A 21,842-nucleotide genomic window follows, 5' to 3' on the forward strand; every position below is an offset into this window, starting at 1 on the left:
GAAACACGACCGCACCACAATCCCCCCTGCATCAATCTTTACATTTGGCACAATGCAGTGAGACAGCACAGTTCTCCTGGCAACCTCCAAACTCAGACTCGTCCATCAGATGGCCAGACAGAGACGCGTTATTTGCCACTTCAGAGAATTCGTCTCCGCTGCTCTAGAGTCCAGTGCCGGCATGCTTTCTAGCACTGCATCTGACATTTTGCAGTGTATTTTATGACGTAAGGTTTGGACACAGCCATAGAAACCCTTTCCATGAAGCTCTCTACACACTGTTCTTGAGCTAACCTGGAGGTCACATGACGTTTGGAGGTCTGTAATGATTGACTGCGCATCAGCATCCCCTGACCCCCGCTCTACCACTTCCTCACTGAGTTGCTATTGTTTCCTATCGATTCCACTTTGTTACAATGCCACTAACAGTTGACTGTGTGGAATATTTATAAATTTCTCAATGAGAAATTTCACGATTGGACTTGTTACACAATGACTTTCTAACACAGTACTGCTGAGTGACACATTCTTTCACAAATGTTTGTAGAACCAGTGTGCATGCCTAGGTGCTTGTTTTTATACACCTGTGGCCACGGAAGTTACTAGAATGACTGGAATGGGTGAGTGACAGCTTTTACAATATAGTGTATGTTTGTGATTTACACATTTGCCTAACAAGCAAATGATTCCTGGTTTGATCCTGTGAGAAATTTTGGTGTCGCATCAGAAAGGGCATTTGACATTAAAATCTGCCAAATTAAACAGTCTACCTAACAAGAGGCAAAGCAACTAAGGAAAAAAATCACAGCATAATAACTGGAATATTATTACAAAAAGTCAAAACAATGGACAAACAAAAAAACAGCAAGGTTTTTGTTTCAAATTCTTCTGGAGACGTCTCATCTTTTTCAACTCTCTTATCAATCTCCCTCTGCGCCATCTGTGAAAATCTACTGTCCTGCATTGTTATATCGCTGAAAAGCATGTGAAGCTCCTCTTGGTTGTGACTTGAGCCCAACTAGAATTGCCATGTGCATGTAATATGCCAATATTAGGAGGTGCACAACACCAAAGTGCAGAAGAAAGCATGCACTGTGCACAAGGTTAACAGAAGTGAGCATAAACTACCTGTATTAGTATTAAGTCCATCAATCTATCACCAAACAGTATTTAGCATGTCAGCCTGTACGTCTCTGTCTGTTGCAATGAGATTTTCATGCACTGAGAAACCAATATCAACTGTAATTGTTCACATCCATCATACATTAAGTTTTCCTTCATTTTCCTGTCACTTCCCTCACTGGCATCCCGTTTGGCATTTCATGCATATTCTTGCTAAAAAATAATGTTTTGTTTATCCTTTTAAATGCTGGAGCCTGAAGGGATGCATTTTTTTTTCAGGTTTAACTCAATCCCACAGTTCCAAATAGCAACAGGGAATTTATCTGAATTTAATTCAGTTTTATTTTTATAATGCCAATTTACAACAACAGTTGCCTCAAGGAGCTTTATATTGCAAGGTAAAATCCCTACAATATTAGAGAGAGATCCCCAACATTCAGATAATCCACTATGAGCAAGGACTTGGCAACTGTGGGAAGGAAAAACTCTTTTAACCGGAAGAGCCCACTGCCTTATCGGGCTCAAGAATGGGCAACCATCTGCTGCGACCAGCTGGGGGATAAGTGGAAATTATAAAAGCTAGAGAAAGAAAACAAAAGTTAACAAAATGTATTTATAGCTTAGATAAGAAATGTTGTCTGAATGAAGAAACAAAGGGAAATGATGCCAGAGAGAAAAAGAAACACAAAATGCTCAAAAAGAAGCCATTACTCCAACAAACCTTCCTTTTATGCCTGTACTTGGAAAAACAACCTTTCCTGCTGCTTCTTTTTCACAATGTATTTCATTTAAGGACAACAGAGAGAAGGAATACTTCAATCCTTCATTTGACAGAGTGGTTGAGAGAAGAGCATCACTTCTCACCTCTAGTAAGAGACAAGGGAGCGGCTCTCAGCTGTCAGTTATGTCTGCTGCACCCAAAGTGATAGATCTCTTATGCAACCACAGATTTCGCATCGGCTGGGCAGTAGTTTCATTTTTCAGCATGTATTTCTATAGTAGTGAAATGAGATATGGGATGTTTATATGAAGTTTATATGGATATAGTTTAATGTTGTATTACCTAACCTGTTCTTCTGTAACTGTGTGCTTGTGTTTCTGTCCTCCCTCACATTCTCCGAACAGCCAAAGCCCAGTTGAAGAATTCATTATTATCTCAATATTTAAAGCTATATGTTGACTCAGTGTGACAGTAATATGTGTGAGAAGAACACAGGTTCAGCGGCCATTGTTTGGACTATGTTTCTCTTATCCCCTTGCACTTACGGTGCTAGAATTAGACAAAAAGGGTTAAACATACTGAGCGGAAACACCTGATCAGTGAAATTGTCATTTTTAAGAAAATGTCTTAAAAAAATATGTCATAAGACCTATATTGCCTATAACTCCTGACTAACGTTTTCTCATTCAATGGGCTTAAAATTAATGTTTCTTTTTCAGTTTGTGGTGATCTGCAAATTGTGCTTTACAGTGTGTGTGAATTTATGAATCATCCTTACCGACTGATATGCATATGTCTGATCTCTGAACAAAATTTCCAAGGGGCTCATCTCGTACTGGCATGTGGGCTAACCAGTATACTGAAAGTTGCCCAGTGAGCTAGGAACAGATCATTTTAACTCTGGGGGTTGGTCATATGGCCTTATGTCACTACATTTCAAAGAAACTTGCAATAATTATATAATTGATGATTTATATTTAAGGCGTCCTTATTGGAGATTGCAACTTGCAGGCATCAGCATCTATAAGTGAGCTGCTGTCACTGATGTCATATTACCTAATTTGAAGTGTGAATCTACTGAGGTGCCAGCAGCTGGAAGGTTATATTGCAGTATTAGTGACGCATTATATACAGCTTAATGCTTTAGTTTAATAGTGACAAAGTTAATGTCAAATGTCATTTGGATCCCCCCTCTCCATCCCCACACACTTGATTGTGACCACAGCTGGCAAATGCTCTAGCAATACTCGATGAGTTATTTGTTGACTTTTGGGGTATCACATCACCAGCTGCTAGCATCCCTTCTTCTTGTGCCTTTGTAGCCTTATTGTAGTTGCTGGTGTGCCTTTTTTCCTTTAAGTAATGAACAGTTGCAAAGAATGTTGCTTTGCTGGAGGTTTTTAAAGTAACCTCCTTTATAGCTAGTAAATTGCCATTGGAGACTGACACCCAGCTCTCGCTCTCAGACATAGCTGGGCTTGGTCATTATTGTGTATGCACGCAGATTTTTGTACAATACAATACAACTTTATTTATATAGCACATTTGAAACTGAAGGTACACGAAAGTGCTTCACAACAAGGTTAAAACATAAATCAGATGGTTCTAACATCACATTTTTCTGCTCTGCTGGAGCACTTAAAGCACTTTAAAGAAGCAGTTTTTTCTATGTATGTATGTATTTGGCATGCAGACTGGAGCAGTCAAGGATCAAACCACTAACCTTCCAATTAGTGTATGACCTGCTCTACCTCTTGAGCTACAGCTACCCCATATAATACTGGTATTTTAATTATACCAGTATTATCGTGGACTTTATGATATGGCACAGCCCTAATAAATATCTTTATTTCTGAGGATTAAATCAGTTACAACTGACCACAGACTACAGCCCAGAACAGATGAAATATCACAACACAGTCTCAGTTCTCCAGTGTTCTAGTAGCGCTCTGTCTAGGAGTGGTCTATAAAATGTCCCTGACACATTTAAGAGACATGGATCACATCTTGAATACTAATTAATGTCTTCCTGCTTGTAGTCTGTATTGTACTTAAGACCTTTTATCAGTGCAGTGCAACTCTAGGCAAGATTCATTCATGCTCTTCAGCTACAATGGATGAGTCCATGGTTATCACTGCGTTATGGGATGCACAAATATCGTTGCAGTAGCCCTGTCCTGGTAAACACTTTAATGCTCTTGTCTAGTGGTGTGCGTGTAAGAGAGTCAACCATGTTTTTTTGTGAGTCATAGAAAACCAACCTCTTTCTGAGCTGGATAAAAGAATGAAATGAATAATAGGTTGTGTTTTTGGTGGGGGGGGTTAAATAACACACCATGTTACATAATGCATTTACTATACTTCAAAATAACTAAAACACAAAGTACTGTCTTTGCCTTCGTAAAGCTGCTTTCAACCGCTTCCTTATTGACAGGGCGTGGCCGAAGCGGGTGGCTCTGCATGTTTGATTTGGCTGGTGTTTATGGCGGATGCTCAAGGAGGATCTCTCGCTTGTTACGCAAATATGTAAACCAGTACACCGTGGAGCCACCTGCCCCTTACTGTATACTAATCATTATTCTTATCTGTAAATGTTCTCTAATATCCTCCTCCACTATCTTTTCCGCTTGCCTACAGACGTCACCTGGCACTTTCTCATTTGTACTAATGAACCTCAGACTCACGTGTGTCAGGATTTTCATACCTCACTGATGACGGAGAAGTATGTAAACATCAAGCTTCCATTTTTAAGTGCAGCAGGCGTGATTCGCACATTCACCAGGGAACAACATTGATTCATATTTCACTTTCCGCTGATGTTATTTGTGGTAGTACTTAATATGTGCAACATATGGGGGTGGGGTCTATGATGCAGGCAAACTGCAGAGACTTCCTACTACTGTTATAAAGACAACGAGAGGTAGGCTCACTTTTATCTAAGTTAATGTGGATAATGGAGACATTTTTGTAATTGAAGGATTTCTTACAAAAGCTGGTATAGTCATTATCTTACACTGTGTCCATTTACCTTCATTTATCTCATGGGAATTGCCCAGTTAATTTTACTGAATTAGTCATCAGCAGCAATTTATTTATAATTTATCTTTTTTCATCTGTGAACAGAGCAGATGTTGAATAATTCAAAGAAGTCTAGTCTTATTATGAAGGTAGTGCTGAGGATTGTCTGTTAAAGTGTGTGCATTTACGTGACAGTGAAGATGGGTGTGTTCCTCCTGCCAATGCAGAAAGCACAGAGATATGACAGAGGCAGCGGCAGCACAGAGAGCTGAGAGAGAAGGTCAGTGGTGTTACAGAGGATTTGAATCAGCTGTAAATTATGTTGTCATCTTGGCACAGGAACAAAACATATCAATGAGTATGAATATGTTACATAATGAGGATGAAATGTAATGATTAATAGGGATTAGAATATTTCTCTGTGCTTTAGTCATTTCGTCTGTGAAATGTCAGAAATATCTATATTTTAAAACAGGACCTTGAATGAAATGCACTGAAACCAAGTCTTATTCGTGTCTTAAAAGCGAGGAGTCTTACCACGATGCAGAGGCCTGAACAGTACATGATTATTTTAAGTTGCTGCCATGGCTCAGACTTGTTTCAGCACATACCATGTCAAAGCAAATATCCTGGTTAGATTTTTTTTTCCCCGGCTCAGACTGTGATTGGTAGGTATTCACTGTTACTGAAAGGATTGCGTTGCTTCTGGTCGAGTCACTTGGCAATAATAATTTGGCCCTTCCAAAAGTCACTCAGGTCAGCACGCCTGCCTATTTTCCTCACTTCCCATGGGCTGAGAATGATAACGACTGTTCTTTTATGTGGTATTCAGACTTGGAAAAAGCACACATTCTGAAGTAGAAGTACAGCTACTAGAATAAAGAAATACTCCAGTAGAAGTTGATAAAAATAATAATAGTAGATGGATGAAAACTTTAGTCATTTTTTAATTCTGATAGTTGTAAACGAAAAACAGAAATGTGTTTTAGAAAAACATCTATAAAACAAAAAAAAATGGCATAAATATTGATTAGGCAAATCTGAGATGGTCTCAGGGACAATCCAGCACATACTGTAACAGCAGTGTGTACAATGCAAGCAGGCAGGGCATAACCAAGTGGCCAGCATAGTGTACAGGAACATGTATGATAAGTATGGCCAGGAAGCCCCATGGTCAAAATGGGATAATAGGGTGGTTGAGAATAACGAGTTAAGATCCAGACATAGTAGTGGTGGACAAGCAGAGGAAGAAGACTGTAGTAGCAGAGGTAGTTACACGAAGTGATAGCAACAAGAGGAAGAAGGAATAAAAGATACTCGAGAAACCCGAGAAGGGAGCCAGAAAAGATGTGGACGGTAAAAGCAATAGTGCTACCCTTAATTATCAGAGTACTTGGAGTAGTGACCCCCAAAATGGGTAAGTCGCTCAAGCAGATTCCAGGAATGACATCTCTGCCCAGAAAAGTGCAGCCCTATAAACATCAAAGATACTGTGCAGGACCCTCAAGCTTGAAGGATAAAGACCACCCACAGGGCGAGTGGGAAATTTTTATATATTTTATATATAGCTACAACAGAACCGAAAGGGAATTTACAATGGAAAATCCCACAGTATCAAAGCCTGAAGGCGGCTCATCAGATCATAAAGTGTGACCACAAGCATGTTAATTGTTTTTTCACCACTGATAGAGCCATGCACCATGAATTTGTCCCCCACAGTCAGACTGTCAATGCAGAGTTGTAGAACGTCCTGAGGCATGTGAAGAACATTTGCCACAAATGACCTGAGATGTGATGCGTGCCCATGTATGCGCCCACTCACTGTTTTGAGCAGTGATCGCAGTGCATAAGATATCAGGTCCTAAAACACATGCTCAGTGCAGCTTTACTACAAAGATGCTGAATGCTTAAAGCGTTGTTTTTTTTTGTTTTTTTTTAACCAGTTCCCTTTTGATTTAAAGTCATTTCATGTCATTGTGACCTTTCTAATTCTTAATGGAACTAGAAGTGTAATAGCTGATTTACTGTCTGACCTCTCACTCCAATAATACTGAGCCAGTCAACACACCTTTATGTGGTTGTCTTCGGTAGTTTGCAGTTGCACTGGAAGGCATATTTTAATCTGTGGTCAGTTGTTTTGATAGCAGCTTTATAGGTAAATGGGACATGCTCAACAGTCGGTTTATCAATCTTAAATTGACATTTTAGTGTGATTATCAGGCAGCGTTATCTTTCCAAGTAGATAATTGTGTTACGGACACACACATATGTACGCAAAATGTACAACAGCAACCTGATAACGATGCTCAATAGGTGTGACGACTGTTAAGGAACCAGGGGAGATAAACGCAGGCAGCAGACTGTGTGTCTTACATCAGTGTTTGCACATACGCTGCAGGTGGGCTGTTCTAAAGCAACATTTTTTTATAAAAAATAGGCTGCAAAGAAAAAAAACGCGCAATATTTTTAGCAAGCTTTAAAAAATGCAAGTGAGATAATAAAGAAAACATTTTTTCAACATTAATCAACATTAGTTCATCTGAAACAGTTTCTTATGACTTCATTAATTGACCTTTTTTCTTTTTCTATTGAATGTGTGAATTTGTCACATTGTAAAATGACACGTTAAGTAACTGCAGAAAGTACATTTTCTTTACTTTTCTTTATATTTTCAAATCTGTTCTATTTTATCCTTTAACTCCACTAAGTTTGAGGATTTAGTATATCATTTTTAAATATAGCTAATAGTAAATTTTACAGATTCGGATAATAAAAAGTATAATAGATGGGATGTGTGGCATCAGCACTAATGCAAATGGTCTGTTTTGAGCAAATAGAGTGCTGACCATGAAGCAATGTTGTTGACTCACCAGTCATTGAATGTTCTTACCCTGATGCAGGGCTATCACAGAGAGACGGACAACCATGGGCAATTTAGATTCACCAGTTAAACTGAAACCAGATCCATTAATATTATAATTAAAAGTAATATATATGATTATTTAAGAACTTCTCAACAAAAATAATTACATCCCTCTGAACACACAACTTTCACATGAATCAACAGACACATTCATGCTCATGGTGTGAGCCACCGTCCTTAACACCGGTGAGTCATGAGCCAGACCATCTCAGCAAAGGCACTCTGAAATAGACTAAATAAGTACAAGTATGATATGAATCATTTTACTTTAATGCTGGATGTGTATGTGTGCGTGTATTTACCCATTATTGACTGCAGGTTGCCTTTGACTTCTGTCGTCAGTGTACACACTTCATAGCTGCTGATTGTTGACCTTACTGAGTGCATTATTATGCACTGCATTTTAAGTGTGTGTGTAATGGCTAAAAACTGTTTTATGCAAAGTAAGATGAGGTCATCATCTTTAGATGGCGTTGGGATGGTGACTCATGCAACAAGTGGATGTTAGTCATCACATCATTACAGCAACTCAGTTGGTCCTCAGGAGAAGTAATAACATATTTTTGATAATAATTTTGCTCCAGTGATGTGAAATACCCCTACTTTCTGTTCTGTTGTGTTTTTGCTGTTGTTTTTCTGGGGGAAAAATACATGTAATTGTTTGCAACTCCTGAATGCATTACACATCTTTACTTGTAATATTTAAGTTCTTTAGATGATTCAAACCTTTTCTAAACTTCTGCTTCTGCTGTTTTCTCAAGTGGTCAGAATTTTGTATAAAATGTGAGAGTCTATTGAAAGAAAGCAATGAAAAGATGAAAGCAAGACAGCAGGGAGAGACGCATCTTTGGCATGTGAGAGGCTGATAACGGACCCATCATAAAAATCAAGCTGTGGCTTGATGATTGCATCTTCTTTTCTGAAAGCTTCCGCTTCTCTTTGATGTATCACCTGTCAGTGTGCATGTCACTGACAGTGCATTGCCTCTCTGATAATGGTCTCTTTGCATCTGTCTGTCAGTAGTTTCCAGCATCTATACTTTTTTTTATTATTTATTTTTGGGTAGTTTGTGTCAAGATGCCTGAGTGATTTCTCCATTATCCACTCTCCCGCCTGCCAGTTTGTCTGCCCGCCTGCCTTTTCTGAGTAGGTGGAATTAAAGTGCCAAGCATAGTCATGCACTGCAAATGGCAGTAATGGGGGTTTTTTTTTTTCTGCTTTAAAAATAATTTGAATCAAGATGAACTGGGCCCTAAAATGCATATTTGGACACATTAAAAACGAGAACTAAAACAGAGAACCAATATGCATGAATCTTTATAAGTAAAATTTTGTGCAACTGTTGGCAAAATGTTACCAAAGTTAACTGAGAAGAAGGTTAAGGTTAGTGGAATTCCTTATGTTTTGCATACTTGTAGAGAAGTAAGCAAAGGGCGAAGATCAAAGATTTGGGCACTACAAGAGATTTGATGGCTCAGAAGAGTTTTATAAAGATCACTAACTTAAACTAGAGCTTAGACGACATTTGAGGAGTCACTCTGCAGTCGTGGGTTCCTCTACAAAGCTGCCTAGCATTCGAAATGTATTTGCTGTAACTGACACCCACAAAGCTGGAGAAGACAATTATACAACAAGGAGGTGTTTTTAGCAGTCATAGTGAATCTTAAGTGACTGTTATTAGAAATATTGGAGCTCTGGTGCACTGGGCAGCAACACCTGCACATAGAAGACCGAGTCATGAGAAGAAAAGCTCAATAACAGGAGTTTGCAAATAAATATCTAAATGAGCCTGAAGCTTTTCCTGTATTCAGAAGTTAAAACTGAATTTTCCATCATCATATGTTTGGATATAAAAAGGAAGAAAGCTACACCCCATGGGGGGAATTGATCATTCGTTGTTTGTGTTGCAGCCATTGACGTGAGGTACATTTCACCAACATCTTCTGGAAGCAAATATCACACTGTCTGTATTTTAAAGGTTCTGCTTTTGCCATGGTTTTCACAATCCTGGGACCTAAACGCCATCAAAAAAAATCTGCCGCCAGACATTAGAAGAGTAATACATATGAGAGGCGCCCAAGAATCTAACAGAAGTGCAATGCTTTTGCAGGAAAAGTAGGAAAAAAAATCCCCCAAACAAAACTAGAAGTGAAATACTTCTAAATGCTACAAAAAGATTCTCCACGCTGTGATTTTTGCAGAAGGTAGCACTACTGAGATCTACAAATCTTTTCCTTTTAGGCTTTTTCCCATTTTCTTATTTTGAAACTGTAAAAGACAGAGAGAAAAGTGTTTTGCTCAAAAAGAGCTTTTTTGGAAATCGACTCATTATTCGCACCCTGGGTTGTGACTGTAAATGCGCATGAAAATACCTCTTTGCTTGCTTGTCACTGTTTATGTTGTAGGGCTAAGATATTTAGCTGTGTTTTATATGAGTCCCAGTCCCTGCTAAATGAAAAGTATTGGGCGAGGGTTCACACCTGCCTGGAGATGTTTGTAATTAATGGCAAGCAGCTTTGCCACCTGCTGCCCTAATGTCACTCCGATCTAGAGAGGCGAGCCCTGAGGAGCACGATGAATATTTAATGATGACATGAAAGAGGTGGGGGGTGAATTGTTTGACTGTGGAAGCATCAGTCAACAAGCTATGAGAGACAGAGATTGTTAAGCAAGATAAAGCAAAGGAAGATGGTCATTTTGTTCTATGTCTGTCTGTCTCATTTTTGTGAGTGTGATATTTGTCAAATCTCAAACACCTTGAGGGACCTTCTTGTGGTTTAGTTGAACTCCAGAATGAACTTGTCAGAATTTGTTGTGGTGTCATGTGAAGGTCACGGTGACCTAACAAAACACATTTTTGATCTGCTTTGCAATTCAACGACAGGGGAATTATTATTTGTGTCATCCCAGCATGTGAAAATACCAAGAGATAACCCTGACAGGGGACATGTGTTCAAGTCTGTGTAGATTTGGTGTATTTTTGTATTTTGTTCCATACTGAACTACGTTTTGTTTTTGATGATTTGGTTCATGCAACCAAATCAAGGAGCAACATGGGGAAATCAATATCATTAATAGCAAAGTAGTGATATCACAAATCTAAAAGTTTTCACAAAAATTCTTCTTGTTTTGCCTGAGCAATATAAGCTAAAGATGATGCATCAAGGGCAAAGTATGACTTTTTTTTTCTTTTTTTTTTCTTTTTTAAATTGGAAAAGTCCTTCTCTTATAAGAGTCCTAGATATGAAATCCTGAGGCTTTACACTTCTTGGAATGCAAATCTAAAAAGTTAGCCAGGAAAAAAAAGTGCCTTAAGTTGATCTACTGGGACTACATGCCTCCATGTCGTGCATTTTAACCAATGCTGTACTGACAAAATTGGAATTTATTCTTTGCCAGATAGATCCCAGGCTCTTTCCTTGATGTATTTTTGTTTTGTTTTGTTCACCTGTGATTTTCCTCAGCACATTGAAGAAGCATACTTAATGGCAGCAGTAATAACAGTTTGCTGCATTTTGCAGGTTTTCATCTGAAATGCCCCCGAGGCCTTCTGCTCTTTCAATTAGTCTCAGTCTCGAACTTCGTCTGGTCACCCAAGTGGAAAAGTCAATAACAGCAAAGGTTCCCGTTAACCCACTGAATATATACAGTCACAGGTGCTTTAACGGGTGGACTTTTTCAATCAAAGTCATGCACAAAAATGTACTTCTTATTTTCAGGCACCTCATGTTACTGCTTCACTGCTTTGCAGACATTTGGAAGCATACAGGTAAAAACATTATTGCCGCAGCAGCTATGGCCTTGCTGTTAATTGTGCAAGGTCAGCAAGTTTAGCCCATCCATGAATGAATCCCATATTGTCTATAAGTTGCACAGTGTTTGTGTGTCTGGTGTAATGTGATTTATTGTGTTTTCTGTGTCTTCAAGAGGTTTTTTTTTCATTGCATTTTAATAAAAAGTCCAATATTTTTGAATTGTATCTTGTGGCTTAAAAATGCTGATCAAGCTCTACTCTGAATGTGGAGGAGAAGAAAGGATCTGTGTGTTCAGTTATGCTTCAATAACATGATATTTATAAAGCATCATTTATTCCCTTAAAAAGTTAAATGTGTGCAGTCAGCCTTAAATAACAGAGCTCTTGCTGTGCCCAATTCACTCACACTCCATTATGATGATTACACTTTACGCTGAGATACTAAGGAGTTACAGATTGGCATAAAGTAAATGTCAACGATGAAAGCTAGCCATGTAAACTTGCCACCAGCTCAGTCCCTATTTTGACTTCTGACTTCAGAGCTGCCTTAATTTTCCGTGGAATAGATTCAACAACACACTCAAAATATTCCTTAGAGAATTTAATTGAGGTACTGTTATGTAATTTACTGATTAGTTATGTGTGTCAAAGAGCGGCTGAACAGGTGTACCTAATAAAGTGGCTGGTGAGTATGTATCGTCTTTTGGCTAATCCAGTGTGCTGAAATCAAATTTCAATTTGAATGTAATGTTGTGCTACACCGGTTTTAGCTGTATACATCAGTGACTTCTTTGTAGCTTCCACAACACAGATATAACTTCAGATGTGAACTGAAAAAGATGCCGCGATGACATGAAGTCTTCTATTTTACATTCACAAAGGGATAACTAGTTAAATCTTTGCCCTTTTGTAGCGGACAAACTTTTTGGGGGTTGCATGAGGAAAAGTATTCAGTGCAGAATGAGCCACTGTGGTGACCCCCTGTGAAGGAGGAAGAAACCAAAAGTATCTCTTTCTTCTGCTTTCTGTAATAGCAGGACTGGATGTTTTTGTGCAGCATGTGTGAGAACATGCAGCATATCTCTGTCAACATAACTCAGAGAGCTTGACAGCTTGGAGTTGAGTTGACTGTAGAGTCCTGCCTTTCTGTACTGTATGCCAACATGCAGTTTTTAGCTGATTACCCCAGGGATTTTATTTCTGGTGTCTGTTTTGATGGCAGGGGCCCACGTGCACCACATTAAAGAACAGAAAAATATTTGTTTCTGACATTGATGATCTTAACTTGAGTTCCAGTCACCACTGCATTCTACATTGATTTACTCTCTTTTACATATGGGTTGTATCACCTGTCTCATGCGTAACCTTTTTGTAGACATCATGCTCCTGTTAGCAGTCTCATGCTACAGTCATTAATGTTTTATTGGCTCACACTTCAGAAAGCTCCTCATACATTTGTAATTTATGATCCCTGTAAGGTGCTGTTAGTCATTCTGTACTAATGTGTACGTTCTCACTCATGAACCGTTGGGGAAAAGAATACATCCAGCATCTGACTGGTCAAGAGGTTTGCATTTGAAGACGTCCTCTGCTTGGAGGGTGATTGAAGCTGACCTAAAAAGTATAGCAAGCTTCTCAACTTCTCAAGCCTCCTGTGAGCCAATTGTAATTACACAGAGCAGAGCTGTGTCAGGCTGTAAGTTGTAGCTTTAGAAAAGTCTAAAGGATGGTGGAAACTGTGTCTGCCAGAGTGGGATTGACACTCTTTAATCTACAATACCTACATTTTCTGTCCCACAAAATGTGATTCTGTTATATAAGCTGCTCAAATATATTATATTTTATCCAGCTCACTGTTTCATTACATTCTGTTCTGCCTGATTTTCCTATTAACAAATCCAACATAATTATCAGTGCAATCAAGCCTCAAGAGTAACCACCCAAAATACTCAGCCCAGTGTTATCGTGAGTCTTTTTTTATGGGTCACTAAATATTCATGAACCCTCCAAGCACATTACAGATAGTTTTTAGACACAACAACAACAGGGACGTGGTCCTTTGAGACTAATTCCTATCAGAAAACACTTAGAAAGTAGCTTCAAGCTTGAGTTCCCCATGAATATGTATGGCGTTCCTTCTTTGTGACTCTCAGGGAGGTAGATCAACTGAAGACATTAACAAGGACCATATCTATTTCTAAGTGCCCTGCTGGAGGATTAGCAGCATCTAGTCAGGGCTGAATATCTTGGGTTTCTCCTCAGGGATCAGGGAATTAGAAGGTCATCAGCAACTCTCAGAATATCCCAGAGGGGATGATGTTAGGAGGAGGCTTTTCAGCATTGCCACAGCACCGACTGATATAATGCACATTGGCATAGTAGAACAATGAAGGGCATCTTGACCTCCTCTAGCAGACATTAACTCACAGAAAACAGAAATTCAATGTGAAGAAATGCAGTGCTGTGTCCTATGTCTCTTTATATTTTCCTTCCTAGTAGCCTGTCTTTCTTTTCGTTTTTCTTTGGACATTGGCTACTTTTTCAGTTTCAAAATGGTTATTTAATTTTTTTTTTTTTAATTCTTTGTTAAACCACTAAACACTGACTTATGAATCATTCAAGCATAAAAAGCACCTAAATTGAAATATTTGCCCCTGTGACCACAGTAACAGTGGTGTTTTAATGCATCTGACACACACACACACACACACACACACACACACACACACACACACCCACCATATGGCTATTTCTCTGAGGACATTAATGAATGCACTCCTAGGCCACTAACTCTCTGCTAAAACCCACACTGTACCTCACAAAGAGAGCCATATGAGTAAAAAAATTAATGATCACGAAAGCTTCAGATACATATAGGTAACATAAGGGATGACTTACATGTTTAAAATAACAGAATTTTTAGTAACAGGAAATAAAAAAACAGATGGAGTAAGAAGAATTAAAGTAATAAGAAATCATAGAAAGGGTTTGAAGGGAGGCATGATGTAAAGCTAAGTAGGAAATATAAATGAAAGAAAAAGGGATGGAGATGAATAAAAAATGAAGAGAAACATGGAAAAATTTGGAAGGGGAAAAAGAAAGTAATTAAAGAGAGAATAAGTGAAAGAAGAGAAAAGTAAAATGTGGAGATAGATGCAAAACTGAAAGGAAATAAAGTAGGAAAAAGGAAACATTGGAAAAAGTAGGAAAAGTTAATTCCTTGTGTGTGTGTGTGTGTGTGTGTGTGTGTGTGTGTGTGTGTGTGTGTGTGTGTGTGTGTGTGTGTGTGTGTGTGTGTGTGTGTGTGTGTGTGTGTGTGTGTGTGTGTGTGTTTTCAGTTTTAGGTCATTTCACTACAACTTGTGATTTTAGTTGAAATGTTCACTAACCTTGAACTTCTTTCTGGTGTAGCAGCTGATTTAAGTTTGGGTACTCTCGAGTAATAAAATACGTCACAGATGTCAAGCAGTGTGTTTCAGTGTACAGGGAATTTTTTCATTTGGACTACCTGGTATGAGTTTTTCCCCTTTTTTTGGATCCATCACTTGAGTTTACAAACATTTTTCAGCATTTGGTAAGCTAGCTATAGTTTCAACTGAGGAGCAGTGAATCGAGAGCTAGATTACTTCCTTGTTTCATCTCGGAAAAAATATAGCTGATTTCCTCCAACTTGTACAGACTCTTATTCATTGCATTTAATGTGTTAGATGCCCTGTCGAGTAGCTACAACCTATAATCAGTATAAAGTAAAATCTTTATTTTATTTTTTTGTCATTAACACTGTGAGTTGAGAGTTGTTTTTTGTCTCAGTAGTGCTTCTGTTTTCTAATCTAAAGTAGGGTAATAGCAAGAAAAGACAGACAATAAACAATGTATTTTAATGTTGCTCATATTTATCTTCCTCCATTCAGTGTTTACCAGGTTCAAATGAACTATAAAAGTCGTCTGATCCCTCCAAGCATCTGATCCCTTGTTTTAAAGAAAACTTTGATTTTCCAAAATGTTTCCTACTGTTTGCATTAAGTGACTGAACAGTCAGTGCTTATCATTTTTCTCCAGGTTTCCCAGCACAAAGAGGCTGAGATGAATATTGGCACCTCCATGCCTGAGAAACATGGTCTTTAGGTAACTCATACAGAGTGTGTTACCCACTCTTTATGAGCTACTGCCTTAGGTGGAGGAGTTAGAGTATATCAGGGTTTTGTTAATGTGTGGCAGAAAAGCAATGGGGCATTGACAAATGGATGGTAGCAGCATATTCAGTGACACAAACAATGTACACGTATACAGTGCAGTGAAGAAAAAGCTGAGTGTGTCGGTAATGCCGTCGATTTACCCTTGACCTATGCCCACAATCTGTGGGTAGTGACGGAAAGAATGAGGTCGTGGATCCTTAAAATACAGGGAAGAGCTTCCTCCAGGTTTTGTCGGACCTCACCCTTTGAAATACTTTGTGGGGGGACTTTGTCTTTTAGTAGGGACTCACTGCAGAGCCTTCTGTATAAAAATGAGCCAGCTACTGTTTTGGTTTGTTTTGTTTTTTTTCCTTTTTTTGCATGGAGATTCTGGGGCAGACCAAGGACACCCTTGACTGGCTTGAGAATGCTTCAATTTTTCTGAGAGCTAGAGGAGGTGGGTGAGAAGAGAGAAGTCTGGGCAAAGCTTCCCAGACATACATGGATGGATGGATGATGGGGTGGCAATGGCAGGTGGTCAGTTCTCCTACTAAAGTAGATCTAAAGATCTAGTCTAATGACTAAAGTCACTCAAAATATAGACTGTAGAAATTGTGTCCCATAAGTCTGAGCTTTGTGGTGTTGGTGAAATGTCTTGATGACTACTAGAATAAATGTTGTGACACTTCTTGCTGACTTTTGTTCCTCTCAGGAAGAAAAGTACTAACTCTGGTGAAAAGTATCATTTTTACTAGCTGGTTTTTTTTGGGGGGGGGGTTTGGGGTTTTTTTTTTAAAGTCGATGATTCAACAAGTGTAGATGGTTCACCACCACGTGACTGGTATGAAGTTCTTTTTATGAAATGCTGTTAGTTTTACCAGATATAGCAAAATTTTAACTTTTGTCTCATCAGTCCACAGAATACCTTCCCAAAAGTCTTTGGGATCATCATGATGAGGTTCTTAGGTCAAAATTCATGATTCAACAATAACCTGAACACGATACAACACGACTTAGGCTACGTTCACACTGCAGGCGAAAGCTCATCAAATCCGATTTTTTTTTTACCCATATCCGATAGGGCTGAACGATTATGGAAAATAATCTAATTGCGATTTTTTGCCCCAATATTGCGATTGCGATGCGATATGTGATTATTTTTTAAGGTCTTTGTCTTCTGTATTATTAAACAAAGACAAGCAATACATCATATAGTATGGCCAATACTATATTACATTAATTTTAAACTGTTCTTTCCTGGAAGACAGACCTCTGTTATGATGACATGAGGTGATGCATGAATTGATGACTGACATTTTTATTTAACTTCTTCAATCACAACAGTATATTTGAACATACACAATAGTTTATTTTTAGCTTACAAACATCTGAGCATAAAGTGCTGACAAGGAACCCTGGTGTAAACATTAAAATGAAAGTCAGTACAATGTGCAGATTGCAGAAATATACATAAAAAAAATCAGTGGCTTTACCACACTCAGTTTTTCGACATCTGTGAACTACTAGACAGTCATTCAATTAAAAAATAATATTAAATAAATAAAACTAATAAATAAAAAATACACACATCTTACTGATCTCTGCAGTCAGTAACATTACACATAAAGTGCAAACATAATAGCAATTGTATAAACACACACACAAACACGCCTTTAAAATTTAAAGGCGTGAAATTGGACGGTCTAGCCTTCTGAATCAGAAGGCTAGTTCTGATTAGCGTCACCGCTGTCTCGGTGGAGTTTAATAAACTCGGCCGTCTGCTTCTTGCTATCTAAAATATAACCAGACACTGGCGTAAATTCTCGACTGTCTCATACTTCTGTTTAATAAGTTTTCTGTTTGACGTTTAGTCAGCTGTGTGAAAACCAAGGAGGAACCCACCCGGGGGATTAATAAAGTTTTATTTTATCTAATCTAATAACTTTAATCTCAGCCAAACCGATTTACTCACGAACAAACAAAACACTGAAAAAAGCCCAACAATAACATTTTTAGGTTGTCTAAGTGACTTATATATTACGTTTAACCCGAGCAGCGAAACTCCGCGGTGATCTGAAAATGATGTGCCGGGAGTTGTGCCGTTCTCGGCCGCATCAGTAACCCTCGAGCTCCCGGCTAGCTGTCGAGCTGGTGGGTAGCAGACGCCTCTGAAAACGTCGAAGCACTTTTGCAAATATGGGATATCTTGATAAACCGAGCAGATATTTGATGTTTACACAACTACTTTCTCGCCTGAAAATATTTTAAAAGTTTATTTTGTGACCCAGAAAGATTAGTATGAGTAATTTTAAAACTTAGTAGCGGCCGCCATTGTTGGAAACTGGAGTTTGGCTGGGCCGCGCTATGAATTCTGGGATATGGTAGTAATTTGGACAGCCTTCGGCGCGTCGCTGTGACGTAATCGGTCTACAAATGCGGCCTCAGGAGGATGCAGCCCATGAATTTGGACATGTCCAGAGTATAATCGCAGCCTTTGCGGTTAGAAAATTGCACTTGATCATGTCGCGATATTATCGCAAATGCGATATATCGTTCAGCCCTAATATCCGATCATGGTATGACAGTGTGAACGGCACAAACCCGATATTTTCAAATCCAATCTGGGTCACTTTCGTATGTGGTACTGAATCCGATACATATCTGATGTTTTAGAAAGCGACTGCTGTTTGAATGGTCATGTCGCATTAAAGCAGTCTTTTCCGTCACTGGCACAAGACAGACGCTAATTGTCAGCGCCCGATAAGATCGTGAACGCTTCCTGGCCATCCAGTGTAGATGTTAGTAAAACTGTTGGGAAGACATTTTATTTGTACCGTATAATCTGCAGATACTGACAGAAATCTGCAACTATCCTTTGAAGCACCGCTCCTCTCTAAAACAGCAATAAGGATAAATATTAGGCCATATGTAAATAACAAAATAACTTAAAGCAAAATTGTGAAACGTAAAGTCTGAAACAAGTCTTTATATTAAGGGCCATCAGTCAAACAATACTGTTTGACTTCTAAACAGAAGGCGTTGTGTGTGACGTCTTCTTTTGCACATGCGGGCCGCTTTGAGGGTTCACACTACAGCACGTTTGCTGTCCCATTTTATTTGTAGTGTGAACAAGCAGACAAAACAATTGGATTTGATCAAAAAATCAGAATTGAGCATTAAGACCTGCAGTGTGAACGTAGCCTGAGACAAGGTCTGCAGTTCTTTAGATGTTATTGGAATAAGGTTGGTAGGGCAGCCAAGGCCTGTCAAGGACATTGTTTCTTTAGATCATGGTATGACGTGTTCCTTTTTTAGATCTTTTAGCCTAGTTCACTTTGTCCGAATGGTTTTATTTATTACTTTATTTACATGATGATCATGGAAGAAAGCGCGCGGAAAAACTGTGACGTTTACTCTTAGGTCAGGTGGACTACACAGTCCACAGTACGTCCACAGTCAGGTGCACATATGGACTACAGTGACTAGTGTTGATCATTGGGTTAAAAATAAATATTTCTGTAAATGAGTCATGATTTTATTTTATTTTTTATTTTATTTTTTTGAACCAAATCTTTTTTTGTATAATTTTGACAAAACAGAAACCTGATGGAAGGGTGTGAAACCGGCTGTCAAGACCAGGTCAACCTCAAACCTGCCAGGTCCATTTGGCTGAGCATCACTGAGCTGTGTGTTAGAGCAGATTGAATCAGATCAGTGGAGTGTCTCCATAAGATTAATAAAAAAAAAAGGCAGGTAAGGAGAGCAAAGGGGTTAATCCTCTGGAGGAAAAAGGCGAGGCTGCTTCAAAAAGGGGGCAAAGTAAGGTGCACACATGCAATATTGATTGAGTGGAGAGGAGACTGTGGAAGGAAGAGACTAGAGGATGCTCTACACATACACACATCAGGGTGCTTGTGCCATATACAGAAAAATATTGTTGCAAGTTGGAAAACATGCCTAAATTTAGGTACTGTCATTTACATCACTGCTTACCTACATCATTTCTATCTTTCATTTTCAGAATAAAGTCCTGAACATTGATGGAGTCAAGGTGAAGCTCCAGGTAAGAAATCTAATTTATTAAGATAATATTCTAAAAACATAGTCTGGTATATAACCTGTCCCTACAAAGGTGGAGATTATTGACAGACATCTTGAAATGCCATATTTATTTACTGTTAAATAAACACGTTGATAGGTTGAAGTCATTATCATAGGTCTGTCATAGCGAGTAGAAAACATTACTGCCATTGGAGCCAAACTCTGGGGAGATACAGCGCTGATGGGGGAAAAAGACTTAATGAGCCAATTCCACTAAGATTGGAAAACTTAGTATCAGCCAGGTGATTTCTGTTCAGTGTTATGACCCTGACTGAGGTAAAAAAATAAATCTGACAAAAGAAATTTTTACTACTGTATATATCCAATCTATGGTATGAGCTTCAAGCTGCAAATTGGGTAATATTTCTATACTAATGATTATGGACCAAATTACAAATAGAGGTGGTTGCAGTGACCAAAGATGTTTTGGCATCTTTTAGTGAAATGGCCTGTGACTGGTTTGGTTTAACCAATCATATCAATATTTTTACAAACCTTGCTTCCAGCAACAACTTTTGATACTCAGTATAGACAACCTCCCTAGCAACAGATAGAAGACTGATGAAACTGACTAGCTGGTGATAAAATATGAGCTTGAATTGGAATTAATTTACACAGTACCCACATTTTTCCAATGTACAGAAAGTTGACTTTAATTAATACCATCGTTTTTTGTTGTATGTGAAAAGTACAAAGGAAATTATTTGCACACTAGCCAGAACAATTCTGCCGGTGTTATTGAGAGCTACCAGTCCTTTTCAGTGCTGTGTTAGTAAGATAGTTTGAGTCCCATAGATCTAATTACCATATTCTATGCTTATCCAAAATCACAGAGTGAATTGAATGGGTGGTTTCACAGTGAGTGCCTTCCAGCTGAGTGAGCAAACATAAGGCTTATTAAAAAGACTGAAACTTCTTCTTCTATTTCAATGATCACCTCTCTCTCTAATTATCTGCAGATCTGGGACACAGCTGGACAAGAGCGGTTCCGCAGTGTCACTCATGCCTACTACCGTGATGCCCACGGTGAGACACACACAAATACACACTTTAATATCTTTTCCTGATTATTATACTAATGATTTAACTTTGTTCTTGTCAAAATGTGTTATTATATGCAGCTGCCATTCAGCCATTATGCAATGAAAGCCAGTGAATTTGTATGCAAATTGCGAACTTTATTTTTCCTCCCATTACATGAATATTTTGCGACTGGCATTGGATTCGAGTTCATACACTGCACACAATGAAAGGGAGTGTTGATGTTTTCAAAGACAATGCATTGCCATCAAACTAAACTTTTACAGCAGTTGTATTTCACAGCCTTTTTCGTATCAAAGCTTTTGTTCCACGCTGCAGAATTGTCAAGCGCTGAAGCTTTATAACACTTCAGCTGAGATAGAAGGGCAGCAATTTCAGGATTCGGGGACTCTCTGATGATGTGTAATCAGTCATCACATATGGGTGTGAGTCAGCGTGTGTTTATGTCTACTTTGTATTCATCTTGACGGCATTAGTCACTATGTAAGTTAATTAGAAAGCTCTTAGTTGTGACATTACATTGAGTTATCATGGAGTTGGTAATCGTGTTAAAAGTCTTTTTTGGAAGTGTCTTTGATCAAATGTGAATAACCTGGTGCATGATACACTAAATCTGAACAAACATACTCTGATTTCTCAGGCTTTTACCTATCCAGGATCTTATCCTTACTAAATAATGTTCACCAAGGAATTACTAAATAAAAATTACTGTTTAATTCAGATTTCTAAGCAGACCTAACCTGTCTTTGAGTAAGTAAATATCAGCTCTGCTTCTATGTTTTGTTTTGTTTTTTCTGCTTGATATTCACTGAATGTTTCAGTATGTGTTTGTGATTTTGTGCACTTATGTGACTGCATCACTTCCTTTCATCTTATAATCTCTGGTCATTTGGGGATTCTTGTGGGATCAACCATCTGGGTCAGTGTGCCTGTTTAAATCAATTTAAGTTTGTGGAACTTAAGCTGGGGTTTGGTTTGGTGTATGAC

General features: G+C 38.5%; 1 protein-coding gene across 1 annotated transcript in view; it reads left to right on the forward strand.

Annotated features, from left to right (window-relative positions):
- The window catches only part of LOC308412257 (ras-related protein Rab-26-like), a 58,919-nt gene that overhangs the window by 6,232 nt on the left and 30,845 nt on the right, over nucleotides 1-21,842 (forward strand). The window contains exons 3-4 of the mRNA XM_080906475.1: nucleotides 19,735-19,776; nucleotides 20,774-20,840. Coding sequence (XP_080762601.1) covers nucleotides 19,735-19,776; nucleotides 20,774-20,840 — 109 coding nt within the window. The remainder of the gene's footprint in view (nucleotides 1-19,734; nucleotides 19,777-20,773; nucleotides 20,841-21,842) is intronic.

The sequence above is a fragment of the Rhamphochromis sp. 'chilingali' genome, assembly GCF_963969265.1.
Source record: "Rhamphochromis sp. 'chilingali' genome assembly, chromosome: 15".
NCBI classification, from domain to species: domain Eukaryota; kingdom Metazoa; phylum Chordata; class Actinopteri; order Cichliformes; family Cichlidae; genus Rhamphochromis; species Rhamphochromis sp. 'chilingali'.